General features: G+C 44.3%; 1 protein-coding gene across 1 annotated transcript in view; it reads left to right on the top strand.

The window, feature by feature from the left end:
- Window positions 1–13,344, top strand: part of LOC114774347 (neurobeachin-like) — a gene marked incomplete at its 3' end in the record, with an annotated part of 88,888 nt that extends 75,544 nt beyond the window's left edge. The window contains 3 exon segments of the mRNA XM_028966272.1: window positions 4,889–5,013; window positions 12,259–12,405; window positions 13,312–13,344. Coding sequence (XP_028822105.1) covers window positions 4,889–5,013; window positions 12,259–12,405; window positions 13,312–13,344 — 305 coding nt within the window.
- Between the last annotated feature and the right edge of the window lie 86 nt (window positions 13,345–13,430).

Genomic DNA, 13,430 nt, shown 5'->3' with positions numbered 1-13,430 from the left:
ATTTATACAGTTGATATGACACACTGTGCATAGTCAGTAATAACCCCATAGGTTTTAACTGGTTTCCATGTTCTATTTGATCTGTTGGTGAATTACTGACCGCCAACACTTCCTCTGGTCCTTTTTAAGACGTTTCTCTACTTTGTTTGACAGTTGACTTGTTTGTCATTAAAATGTCTACCTGGCTTCCAGAATGTGAGACAATCCTTAAACCTCATCAAGACTACTTGAGGCTACTCAATAGATCTGCTTCAGTTAAATGTCCATATTGGCAGCGTGATGGAGAGAGAAGGGGCATTTGTTCTCAGATTGAGTCAGTTTAAGAGGCCCAGCGTGTGTTTAGTGTCAAGGGCGCACGGAACATGTGGCAGGGCTCTACACGACATAACAGAGACTGTGTGGAGCTGACGCAAAGCAGCACGCTGCCCCATTAAATATAGCGGCCCCCCGATTACTGGCATTTATTATAATTACACCCGAGTTTTTGTCTGAAATGGAAGCGTTTACGGCAAATATAAGGCCATCCTATTGAATTGCGTCTCCCTTTTCCGATGTGTGCCGCCCTTCCCTTCAATAGCACTTTCTTTGTGGATAAAAAGCAAATACCAGACAACATCAATGTCGGCCCGAAAAATGCCAGATGACCTCAGAGGACTGACTTCCCCAAGGTTCCCGGCTCCTCATTAACTCCCGCATGTGAAGTAGAGATGTTTTTCATGATTTATTGCAATTAACGAGGTGGACGTGTGAAGCGCTGCTGCTGTTCTTGGCTGCGCCTCAACCCGGGCTGCCAAGCTCAGCATCTCTGGACCTCTGCTCTGTTATTGCATATAAATCACCAGACGGACAGTCTGAGCGACACAAACCTCACTCGCTAATGTCCGCAGCCCCGTGGATGTGTGGGAATAGATTTGGGCTTCTAATGCCCCGTGGCCATATGGGCCCTAAGGGCATAATGGTTAAGGCCTGGCAACTCAGCCTGGCCAGCATAATGCCAATACATCAGTTCAGAGCCATTCTGGGAGGTAGCCCACTTTCTCCCAGCAAGGCCGTATTTTCGTAAGAAATTGTTGTGAATCCGTTTATTCCCCCACTTCGCCGATTTATTTTGAATCATGCCTGCCAGGCTTTTTACGGCCTTTTACCAACAAAGCACATTCTCTGCTGAGGGGGAGGCGTTAAATCTTACCAGCTCTCACACTAGAAAGACGTTGCAGGAGGGGAAACCCCCCCCCTTTTCACACTTTTATCGAGGTGCACTTAAAGAATCTAAAAGCAACCGTAAATAACGGCTGGTGTGTCTCCTAGCTGATAGTTTTGGTTATCAGTGTTGGAAAATTAGCTTTTAAAATGCAGTTTGAAGTCCATTTGGGTGATTGATGGCCGATGTGACTAATAAATTTGTGCCGCTTTCGAGGAGGCCGCGCCCTCCGCCATCCTTTACGCCTGTCACTGAGGCTCTCACTCGCTGGGGAAAAATGAGTCCCCGGCTAATTCTGCCTTCGGTGATTGCCGTAGAGATGAATACACTGTCAGCGGCCCAGGGGCCCGGAGATCTGATGCGGTGAGATCCGAAATGGCGTGTTTGCATGGATACACTTAACTTTCTCAGAATAATTATTCTCTTGTCTGATCTTACGGCTGTAGGACAAGCAGAGGACTCTCATTTTTGATAAATCAACCAAGAAATGGTCTGAATAATTGTTTTTACACCTTGAGTAGCAACCCCAGAGTTGCAAATTGACAAAAACCTTTCCTGTTTTACAGCTAACATTATGCTAGCAAGAAAATGTATATTTGTTTGACAGTTAAATAAATGTATGCGAAGAGTAACATCTCATCTGGTAGACACTGTATTTTTACATTACTGTGAATGAATGAAAGTAAACAGGCTAATTACATCAGCTTAATTTTCTACAAAGAAAGCTTGAAGCACAGCCTTGTCTTGCTTAATTATTTCTTGCATTCGTTACTGAATGCACCCATTAGGTTTTTTTCATTCGTGTTCCTGCAGCTCCAGCTAACTGTATGCCAGCCCCATTTTGAAAGCAAAAAAGGATTAGAAGTGACCCTGGTGAACACGCCTATTGAACCGATATGTGTTCATTGGCCTGATAAAATCCACCCCTAATTGACATAAGAGTTGTTTTGTTGTGTCTGTCAATTTAAGCAGGAGCCCAGGTACCTGTCATCCATTTAAAACCCCACCAAATATTTTATGTCTGCCTTCAGCATATTTATTTAGATGCCAAATCTGATTGGGCACACTGTATTTGACACTTGGCCAAATACAGAATATAAAAAATGCCCAGATAGTATAAAGGATGGTGTTTAAGTACTTGTCATCACTCTGAACTGGTACCCCTGCCATAAAAGACCACCGGCCTGGTATGGACCAAAACGTATTTGAATGTCACCACTTCCCACAGAGTGCGTATACAGTCAAAACACATGCAGATCCGAGGATGAAAGACGTGAAAGATTAGTCAAAACACCCAGTTCCTCCTTTTAAGAACCCTCTTCATTTTGTGTTTTTGAATCGCTCTTTCGTGGTATTGAAATGAAGAGATCCGGTCAAATGGAATCCAGTGCATCTGTGTGAAGGAACCCTTCAAAATCCGCCCCCTCTGGCTACCACAGGCTGCTTGCTGCCAGCTTTGGAGGTTATAATCTTGAAACGGTAATCTCCTCCGTTTGCAGTCAGTCGGATTTACATTTTTTTCACGGTGTAATCTCGCATTTACAATATCATTTACGTGGGTTTCGCTTTTCAGCACCCCTGACGTCTTTCTCTTTCGGCTGCGCTTTGGGGGAAGGAGATTGACAGGGGACAAGCTCCAGGCTCTCCACGTTTGCTTTTCATAATGCGGCACATGATGGAACTTTTGCCATTCACATCATGTATGCATGGACACACACGCACAACATACACACACACACCCTTGATTGATGCTAAACTGCGGCTGAGCTCTCGTCGCTGTCAGAGCTAAATCTCCAGAGCCTCTTGATTTCTGACATTTGTGGATATGTATTTTGTGTAAGGGAGGCGGCAGGTTTTGTGATGTGATCCCTTTGTAACACTTTAATCTGTTTGGACGGCCGTGGTACAATATCAGAAAACAGCGAGGCCATACAATCAAATCCATAGCCGGGAGGTAAAGACCCCATTCGGCTTGCTGTGGCACATCTGTGTGCAGAATCTAGATATTTTTATAGCAGGTTCCTGATTTTGTCAAGAGAGCCAGCTGGCTGATAGGGTATTTTTTCTGCCTCTTCTGTCAAATGAGGTATGAATAGTTTAACAGGCACAGTTGTAGGTGGGGAAAAGCTTGATTTTTTAACACTTAATCCAGAAATGTAAATTGAAGAAAGGGCAGAGCTGTAGCTGGCTTTGAGCCAATATTAGATTTCTTAGAATTGATCATGTGCCTTTTTAAAAGTCTTATACAGTCTACATATCAGTGTGAATTGTGGTCTTTTTTTAAATTCTTTCAGATAATACAGTGGTTTACAATGGCAGTATAATTAGCAGATTTTCTTGTCACTGATATCTGGCTAGTCCTTTCTATACACACACACACACATACATATACATATATTTGATTTTAATATATCAATTATAAATATTTAATTCCTTAAATTAATATCTGTTTTATTTACTATAAGAGTCTGCAGGGACTTTTATGTTATGATCAGATTATCCCCCTTCACTCCACATCTGAACCTTTTTTCCATGGTTTAAAATATGCATTTTAGCACATTTTTGGTCTTAGTAATTATTCATGATTAATTAACTGCAACATCAAGTTTTGTCCCAGTAAAAACTATCATCTCTGTATAGTGATAATTTCATGAAGAAATTGTTATTTTCTTCTCAACTGTTCTCTGTGCCAGTTATCCAGATTATGCCCTCTTCTTTGGCATGTCTGTAAAACGGGTTTTGAAGTAAATTAGTTGCAGTGTTGCTGTGTGTCCTCACTCTTTCAAGGAGACAAAGGCTTTGAAACACGTCCAGCGGCAGGCAAGCTCAAAAGGAGCTGCACTTAGTAACCTGATGCTGAGTCCACACTCTTAATGGTTTGCATTAGCTGCGAGCAATAAAATTATCCCATGTCCTCGCTAATGTTGGAATAATCATTTACAAAGATGGTTACCACATGCTGGAGACATTTTTCCCCTCTTTTCTTTTCCCGCCCCATTTTTTTACAACCCTAATTCACTGTTATTAATAATGAATAAAAATGCAATTTTCTTTGGGTTCCTTCAGGGGACTCAGGAATCATTTCAATGAATATTTCATCACATTATTTTAATCATTGCTCCACACAGAGAATGTGTGTGTGTATGTGTGTTGGGGGGTTTATAGGTCTGGGCTATAACCATGGCAGAACTCCCCTTCCCTCAATCATTAAACCCCATGCTGCCTGCATTGAGGGTCCTACATTTGATTTACAAACCTTGTTAAAAAACACAGTTAAAAAACGATGGCAAGCCAGTCCATTTATGCTTGTAATTTGATCCTGGATTTGTTAATGGGAGGCGGAGGTAATTTATGTGTGCGGGTACTGGAGCTGGAGAACGTGACCGAAGGACCCTTTAATACACGGGGGCTGACTAAAACCCTGCTCTCAAACAGGCTTTATTTCATCATCTCAAGCGTTTTTAATTTCACTGGTCAAAAAACTGATCAGTTGGATAAAAGAGACTGTTCCTGACTCCCTGGTTCTGGTACAAAGTTTGACTATTTTATCATGCCGTAATTCTTTTCATTTTGTAATATGCTGTCCACCCAGTTTGGTCGGAAACAACACAGTGGCGGCATGCTAGATGTGGTCTTGTGGTAGATCAGATGAACACTAACCTTCAATCAAACCCTTCTCTCCCACAGCCAACTTCACGACTTCTGGCGTCTGGACTACTGGGAGGACGACCTGCGCCGGAGGCGGAGATTTGTACGCAACGCCTTTGGCTCCACCCACTCAGATGCCACATGCAAAGCATTGGAGGACTACGGTCAGCCCCTGTCCACCACCTTGTTTTCAGCTTTAACATCTCTACACTAAACACTAACCATCACTCTGCTGCACAACGACATCATGCCCTCCAGTATTGCACAGAAATATGCTCTTTTGCTCCAATTATTATGGGTTGTAGAGAGAAATTTTGTAACTTTAATAGGTGTAGTATTTATGAGCTTTGTCGATTGAACATGGCACGTCTGCTTTTTACGAGTCCCCCCCGACAAAATGGATTTGAGAGCAAATTGGCAATTTTCATTTTAGCCTTTTTTTCTGAAACTATCTCTTATTGAACCGTTTGATCTCAGTGGTGTTGCCCCACCGCACGCTGTCGATCCTCGCTCCCACGTCACGCTGCACTGCCTTTTAAAGGACACGGCTCGATACTATAAAACACTGACAGCTCCTTCCCTTGGGCTGTAGTTGGACAGGAGAAGCATGTGCAGTAAATGAGCAGGAGCACGTCTACCGATCGCCACTCTCCTAAGAGCGGCCTCCTGTGTGTGAGTTTACCACACAAATAGTTTCTTTTCCAGAATTACCTTCACTGCTCCACTGAGTGGGGATCAATAAGGTGCTGGGGTAGTTACTCCAAAAAGTAATCAATTACACATTACGTCCTCCTGAAAGTGTGCTAATTCTTACTAAAGAGTTGCTTAAAATATAGAATCCATAAAAGAAAAAAAATCTACAGTATTAAGTCACTACCATCAGTTGAGGCTTTTGTCTTTGGAATATTGTAGAAGTTTCCGAAAGTAGAGTTCTTTCACTACTATTGTGTAAGGATTCGTTACTTCACTAATAAACGACCCAGTTATTTGCATGATATAAAAATCTTTGTGATTCAAGACATAACCAGTACATATTTGAGACGAAAAATGGAAGAAGTCTGGCCTCTGGCTTTTTTTTTGTCAGATGGCCGTGCGCTGGGTCATGTCAGTGCCAGCACAGCACATGAACAGCGTGACACACACACACACACAAAGAACGTATATCCACCATCTGGTCACTAAGCTGCAGGTGGCCCCTGTTCTCGTCGCAAGACCAGTAATTGCCGTGGAAGACAGTGTATTTTTTTCACTTGGTTTAAACGCCATCTCTGAACTCCATATGCCGAGCTGAGAGTGCTATATTCTACATTAAAAAGTTCCTCTGCGTCTGCACTGGATTTTCTGTACTGGGCCTCAGAGGGTCCGTCGCCGCTGGTGATTGAGGACGTGCTGGAGACGCTTTGCCTTTCTGTGCTTCTAATGAGAGGAATAATGCATAAGTTTGTCGTTTGAAAGGGACGGGTTCAGTCAAGAGCTCTCCCAGTGAGGGACAGACGAGGGACATCTCTCTTTCAGTCTCAAACAGACACACTTCTCATCCTGAAGAGTGTGCAACAAACCTCACTGTTGAATTTTATGGAAATTTTATTTTCTTTCCTCTCTGTCGTGACACTAATGGCTGTTTGAAGCCCTAAACTCCAGACAACAGCCATTTTTTCAGTCATCTAAAGAGGACGGAGTTCAGTGGGCCGGGAGGCTGCAGATTTATTAGTCACAAGAACTCGGAGAAGTAGAAAGTTGCCTGGATGGTAATAACGATGAGATGGCAGATTGGGAGTCATTAGCTGGGCCTGGATCAGTCTCCTCCTGATGAGGAACACTGTCGAGATGCAGAATTTTACTTGTTGTCAGTTGCACGTTTGACGAGTCGGTGCGCTCATTAAAGCAAACAACAGTGCAGACGCAGTGTGAGGGGAGAAGGAGTGAACGTGCTCCTATTTCTTTTTCAGCTTGTTGGTATCACTTCCGGTTTCTGTGCAGAGATGACCACTAATTTGATTGAGAGTGAAAATGCCATATTATATTTTATTTACTCAAAAATAAATACAATTTTTCGGCACATATTATGTGCAGTAAAACTGTCACGACTCGGGGTTGATTAGGGAATGAGGCGCAGATGAAGGAAGTCACTGTGATAACAAGGGATTTATTAATTACACAAAAACAGCATGTGGGCAAAAAAGAACAGAAAAGGGGGGAGCACAAACAAACCCGTAGGCGTGTGACACTTGCCAGAACAGAAACCGACACACAGGTTACGTCCAGTCCACATCAATGCAGCAGCGTCTGTCCGCTGCCATCTTGTTCCTTATAACAAGGCCCTAATCATGAACACCTAATCCATGAATAGAGGCCTGCTGTCAGGCTGATTGGAGCCTTATATGCTCTTTATATTTACCTTATGACGATCTTATTAACTCATAAAAATTGAATTATAACATTTGAAAAGTTGAAAAGATTATATGCATTGAATATCGCTGTGCATCGTTATTGAATTGAAACGTGAAACAAGTGAAGAGTTACACTGCTAAGCATTAGCCTCTGCTATATCCAAGCTGTGATGGAATAATATCTAACTCTGTTTCTCAGCTAATAATAGGAGGTGGAGTCTATTATCCATTAGTACTGCATTGATTCTATAAACGACATAATAATGTACAATTGACAGCATCAGCGTCATCAACTCAGTATGCCTCTTGTTTCGATTTTTATGATAATTAAAGGGAATAAAACCAGTTGTCGAAGCCGAAGATGGTATTGATTGGAGTTAAAGTGTATTCTGGGCTCCAAATCCATCCAGGCAGCCTCAGAACTTTTAAATCACTGTTCTTCTTCACGTTCGTGGGGGGAGTGTAACCACAAAACTGTTTCCCTCTTCTACTAGCCACACTGGCATCCTAATGGATGCTGTGTGTGTGTGTGTGTGTGTGTGTGTGTGTGTGTATAATAACCTCTACTCCTAGTCAGAGGTGCCACACACAGTATATTGTTAGCTGATTGGAATTGGGCAAGCATGAAATGGAAGTCACGTTAATATTGATCCAAGTCTTTAACGGCCTGTTTTACCTCCGGGTGTCCTTGCCACTTCATCTCAGGTGAGAGCTTCCTTGTCTGACCTGCTGCCCTCTCGTGCCACGCCTGGACAGAGGCCCTTTATAGCTCATTATTTGAGGAGGGAGAGGGAGGGCAGGCCGGAAAGATGGCATTGGACAAGCAGCTTTGTTTAACACGCCATGGTTGTAGCTGCAGCTGCAGAAAATTGTGCATCCTGTAGCATTGTCCTCACTCAGCATTTCACTTTATTAATATCACTTTAATATTAATATTTCACTTTATTTCTTCTGCACACAACTTGACAGGCTTTGTTTACCCCCCCAGTAAAACCTAGAATAAGTTTTCCCTAAAGTTCATGCAGCATATTCACTAATGTCACATTTACTAGTTCACCAGTCAGATTTCTGCAAATGTAGTTTGGTTGTAGATTGTGGTCAAAAATGCCTGTGGTCAACGTCCGATGACGTTGTCATCGGGGTTTCAGAAACAGTGACGTCTTAGTCTGTTAGTATAAAAAACAACACCGCACATTCGTTACGTAAGCAACCAAGCTCACATTTTACATCTTATTCGTTTCCTGGAACAGTACATGAGAAATGTTAGACACGCCTCCTGATTCCTTTTTCAGCGGTCCCGGCTGCTATCGCGTTGCCCTGTGTACTGTCAGTGAAGAAGGCTGGTCCCACCGAGGGACTCGGCGAGGGGGGGGAGGGTTCAGGGAAATGGCTGCGCGAAACCTTCTCCGAGAAAGAACGGGGGGCGGGGGAACGATACTGCAACTTCTAATTGCCCCGTATGGGCTTAACCTTCACAGAAAATCGCTGCGCGCAGACATTACCATACCAAGTTGGAGGAAGGGGGTGGGGGGGCGGTCCCTCCAAGAGGTAGCTGTCTGATGTGCCTGACAGAGCGGCGAGCTCTTGTCCGCTGGGAAACCCACGGCTCTGGTGCCTGTGAGGGGGAGCGAATGTAGTGGGGGTGGTAAAGAGTGCTCGGCCATTTCGGGCCGCACTACAGCCGACTCCACACATACACACACCCCGTTACTTAAGCCATGCATCTGTCTTCGATTTTCCTTGGCGAGGGCGTCTGCACAGCGGTGATGCACAGGCTGCAAAATGGTTGCCGGTATCCGGCTCAAATGAGATTGAAGCCCGGAGACGCTGTGGAGGGGTCATGTGACATCATTGCAGGCTGCACGCATCTGACTTCACGACTGCCTGTAAACCTGCAGGCTACAGCCAGTTTTAATGTTTCATGTGCGTTTCATTGATCCACTCAGTCACCCACCCGCTCCAAAACACACACCGCATTGCATCGTGGGCCAGTAAAACATCACGGCATAGTTCCTTTTGTTTCATTTTCAGCGAGTGAGTAGCGGGGGCTTTTCACTACTTATGGGAGTAAGAAAAACACATGCTCCCTGACTGCAGCACAGCCATAAAAGTGCAAGGCCCATGGCACAGAAATACCCCAGGAGACCACTGACATAAAAACCAGGAGCAAGCCATGGGGATATCAGGGCTTGAGTAGAAGTTTGATCTTACCTGTTTCATAGTGCAACACAATGCATGTATAAAGAAAAAAAATTTTCATCTGTATTCAGTCTGAATACATCTAGTTTAAAAAGAAGAGAAGACATTTTGATTATGTCTGCAGATATATAAATGAAATCTGCTTTGCCAATACGAATGCATATTTTACATGATTAATATTCATGATTATACTTCATTCGTGGTGATGTGAACTGTCTCATTTATTGTATTTTGGCTAAAACGTTTAGTCCCATATGAGCCTTGTCTTGTTACGTTCCTCGACTGCTATCTCCCCGTTTCATTAGTCATGAAAGGGGTGTCACCAGTTGCAAGGGTGCCTTTCTACTGTCGATGAATATTAATTAAAATGATATATGTCTATAAAAAATTAAGTCAGGAAGTTATGAACGTACCAGACACAGTCAACTTAACCATCAACATGACTTAAAACATGGTTCATAAAAAGAAATGCGTGGAAAATAAAAAAGTTTGGGATGGATAGAGGTGGTGCTTTTGACTGTTAAGTCCATACGGTTGAAAACTAGACGTTATTTGGACAAGTTGATTTGTTGGGTGTTCCATCACACCAAAACACAAAGTGCGCACATACGCAGAGGCTTTTTTTATTTATTTTTTCGTCGTTCTGCAGGTGGAGAACGTCTGCTGGTGGATTGCAGTTTCCGTTTTGGCTATTTTGATGTCGACCGAGCCCTTGATTAGCTGTGTTCGTCCCCAGAAAATCGGCGAGAACCCCCGGTGTTGACAGAACTCATATTACAGGCCCGCGTTCCCTAATTCACTCTCATTTACAACAAGCCAGCAGCGGGCATCGGCCCATTTATTCCTATTAGGCAGAGGTACAGTAAGCAGATGCTTCTGGTCGGGTCATGCAGACTTTGGAGACAACCTTTTACCTTATTTTATTTTATTTTATTTAAAACTTAGTGTTTAGATTTTTTTTTTTGATCTCCTCCGATTGCATTGAAAGGTTTAAGGTCTTCCTAATGAGGCCACTGCTTCACCTTAATGCTGAAAAATGGAGGGCTATTTCGCACGAATTGCTTTGATTTGAAATCGTCTTGGAGTCGAGGGGCCTATCCATCATGCCGCAACGACCGCCTTTGTCAGCACATTTCTGTGTCCATATCGTCTGATCATTTATAGCTTGCTTGTGTTCTCATGTTTTATTTTCCCTCCCGCCCACCGTCTATCTATCCCTCTCCCTCGTAATGGTGACACTATTGATTTGTAGGCAGGCGTCCCTCTGCCTGACGGCTCGTTTTTATCCTTATTGATGTCGGCCATTTTTGTGCTGGAAATCAGCGGGGTTTATTTTGTCTGCATGCGATGGCGAACCACGCGATCGTAGCCTAGCCTCGTTTAGGGCTTCCACAGCCTAATGATCGCACGCACAATTGCGAGTTTCTAGTCTGCTTTGATGTCGGCCGCCTCGTCTGCTTCGCAGCCCTTGTTCCAGAAGATCGTGGTCCACTGATGAAAGGGTCCGGAGATATGAGGCATAGCCTTTTTTCCCCTGGATGTTGATGGCACCCAGACCTGCAAACCTGTATCTTCCACGGGGAAGCACATGCAGTGCGGAAAGTAGACGACCGTAAAAGGAATAAAAAAAAAAAAAAAAAACAGAGCTCCCATTCCAAGCGTTCCCTTCATCTGGGATTTCTGTGGCTTTTATTTTCCTTTCGGGCGCCTGTGTGTAAATTTGACCTTAAGGAGGAAATATGCATGCATGCGCTGATGTGTAGCAGCAGTTGCGGGTAATTAGAGCTGACAAACGCTTTTCCCAGCTTCCTCCTCGTTGGGCATGGCGCTGGATCCGCCCTTTTTGAGTCACTCTTCATTTGGCCACGGCGCAGGCAAATGATAAGCTCTGGCGATGGATGCATTCGCCTAATTGTACTGTCTGTTCAATCTCATTCTCGTCCTCGGACGGAAAATGGCCCTGACTTTTGAGATGAGCACCCGCTCTCCGCCATTTGTTGTGGGCCCTTTGGAAGGAAGCGGAATGACGAGGGGTTTCTTGATAAATGCAAACGACGCTCTGTACTCGTCCGCTTTTATGGCGCGCGACTCAAGCGGCTACGGAATGAAAGTCCGTCGCCGTGACGGTGTGTTGAGGGCTCGTGTCAAAATACATAAATACGAGACGTCCTGCCGTCGCGCTGCGTGTAACTGAAAAGACTCTCAGATTAACATTTAAAGCCCTTCTGCCACAAAGCTTTTGTAAGCCTGTCATGATCGCGTGATTTACATACATCTGACATCTAAGGTCAATTCATAAAAATATCACTGGCTGCTGAAAAAGAAAAAAGGATTTTCTGTGGATTCCGGGAATAAGCAGCAATTCACAAGAACAATGTGGGGAGACAATGCAGACCAAACGTATGAAGAGCTTTATTGCAAAGCAATTTCATGAACGAGCTTGACGCATTTGTTCACATTGAACGACCCTACATTCACCAGCATATCCTACCAAAAGAAATGAAAGTGATTGTTTTTTGTCATTGGGACCCACAGCACAGCACAGGGTGCACATAACGAAATGTTTCCTCACCCGTTAGGCCACCACTGCCCCAATGGGTTTATTTCAGTGGACGTTCACTGTTGCAGCAGCTCCTAGGATTGGGAAGTGTTGTTAATAATTCAAGCTAGGAGTCGTGACTGTAATTTTGTCAATTGAACAAACTAATTCCACACTGCCTTGCACCCCTGATGCAATTCCTCAGATGTTCATTAAAGCGCGTTCTCTCGGCGCGTACTTTGACACCTGCCTGATCCCTGTTACCGTGTCCAACCGCGCAGGCACTGAGGAGGACGAGGTGGTGAAGTCGAAGCGGAGCTTCCGCAGCCAGGCCGTGGTCAGCCAGAACCCCGAGACGGAGCTGATGCTGGAGGGGGATGACGACGCCGTCAGCCTGCTGCAGGAGAAGGAGATTGACAACCTGGCAGGTGAGAGGGGGAGGGAGAGAGACAAGGAGCGAACGCCTCGGCCGCGACACTTTCATAAAAAAACCTAATACAGTCAGCAGAGTGTTTGCTATGTGCAGCATTTAGACACGTTTCGTGTGGTAAAATAGCCAAACAGTCCAAATTCTTTATGCATTGAACTTAAACTGTGTTGATATTGTACAGATGGGTTACAGATGAAAAGGAAAAGCCAACGTAAAGTTTCTGAGCGCCAAGATCGGCTTCAGTGCTTCCTGTCACAGACTCTCCAGTGTCTGGTTCTCACTTAGTTGGACTGACACAATTCTTCCAAAAGACATTTGATGATGCCGGAGACACCGTTGAAGACGCCGGTCAAAAAAAATGTCCAGCGGGAGCTGAGAGTTGGGTCGACGTCTGGTGATTGAAGGCCACATTACATGATTTATATCATGTTCATGCTCATCAACGCGCTCATGTCCTGCAGCGCCGCAGCCCTGCTGTAATAACGCTCACGGCGTGGCTGCCACTGGGCTTTTCTTGTCTGTCTGACAGTCTGATCATGTCCTGCTCAGTCACCTGACATACTGCACAAACGCGTCACATCTAAAAGCAGATGTCACCCTTCTGTAATAATGGCTCCTCTTGTGCCATCTTGAGTCAGAACCTAGATGTTTTCTTTTCATTTGTCACCCGTGCATGTGCTCATATAATCATGCAATGTGTGTTTAGGATTATTGCAGGCCGTTGCGGGCGACGTCAGCCCAGAGTTGGTAATATGTGTGTATTCGCTGCTGAAGTAGGTCTATTTTGGCAGCGTGGCTCATTTGCATGGGTCTGGACTGTGTTGCAACCTTCAGACCACTGCTGATGTTTATTTGCCTGCCTTCCGCTCGGTGTTCATTGTCTGTTTTGCATGTTTTATTTTAGCACATTTTCGTCCTCGAGTGTTTATCTCCAGAGGCAAGTGTATGTATAACTCAGGAGAGATCAATCTCCATGAAAACAAAAAAAAAATCATCTCTGACATTATCAACACTGTCACTACA

This window comes from Denticeps clupeoides, unplaced genomic scaffold (assembly GCF_900700375.1).
Source record: "Denticeps clupeoides unplaced genomic scaffold, fDenClu1.1, whole genome shotgun sequence".
NCBI classification, from domain to species: domain Eukaryota; kingdom Metazoa; phylum Chordata; class Actinopteri; order Clupeiformes; family Denticipitidae; genus Denticeps; species Denticeps clupeoides.
The sequence above is the reverse complement of the archived record's forward strand: the minus strand, read 5'-3'. Positions and strand labels throughout refer to the sequence as shown.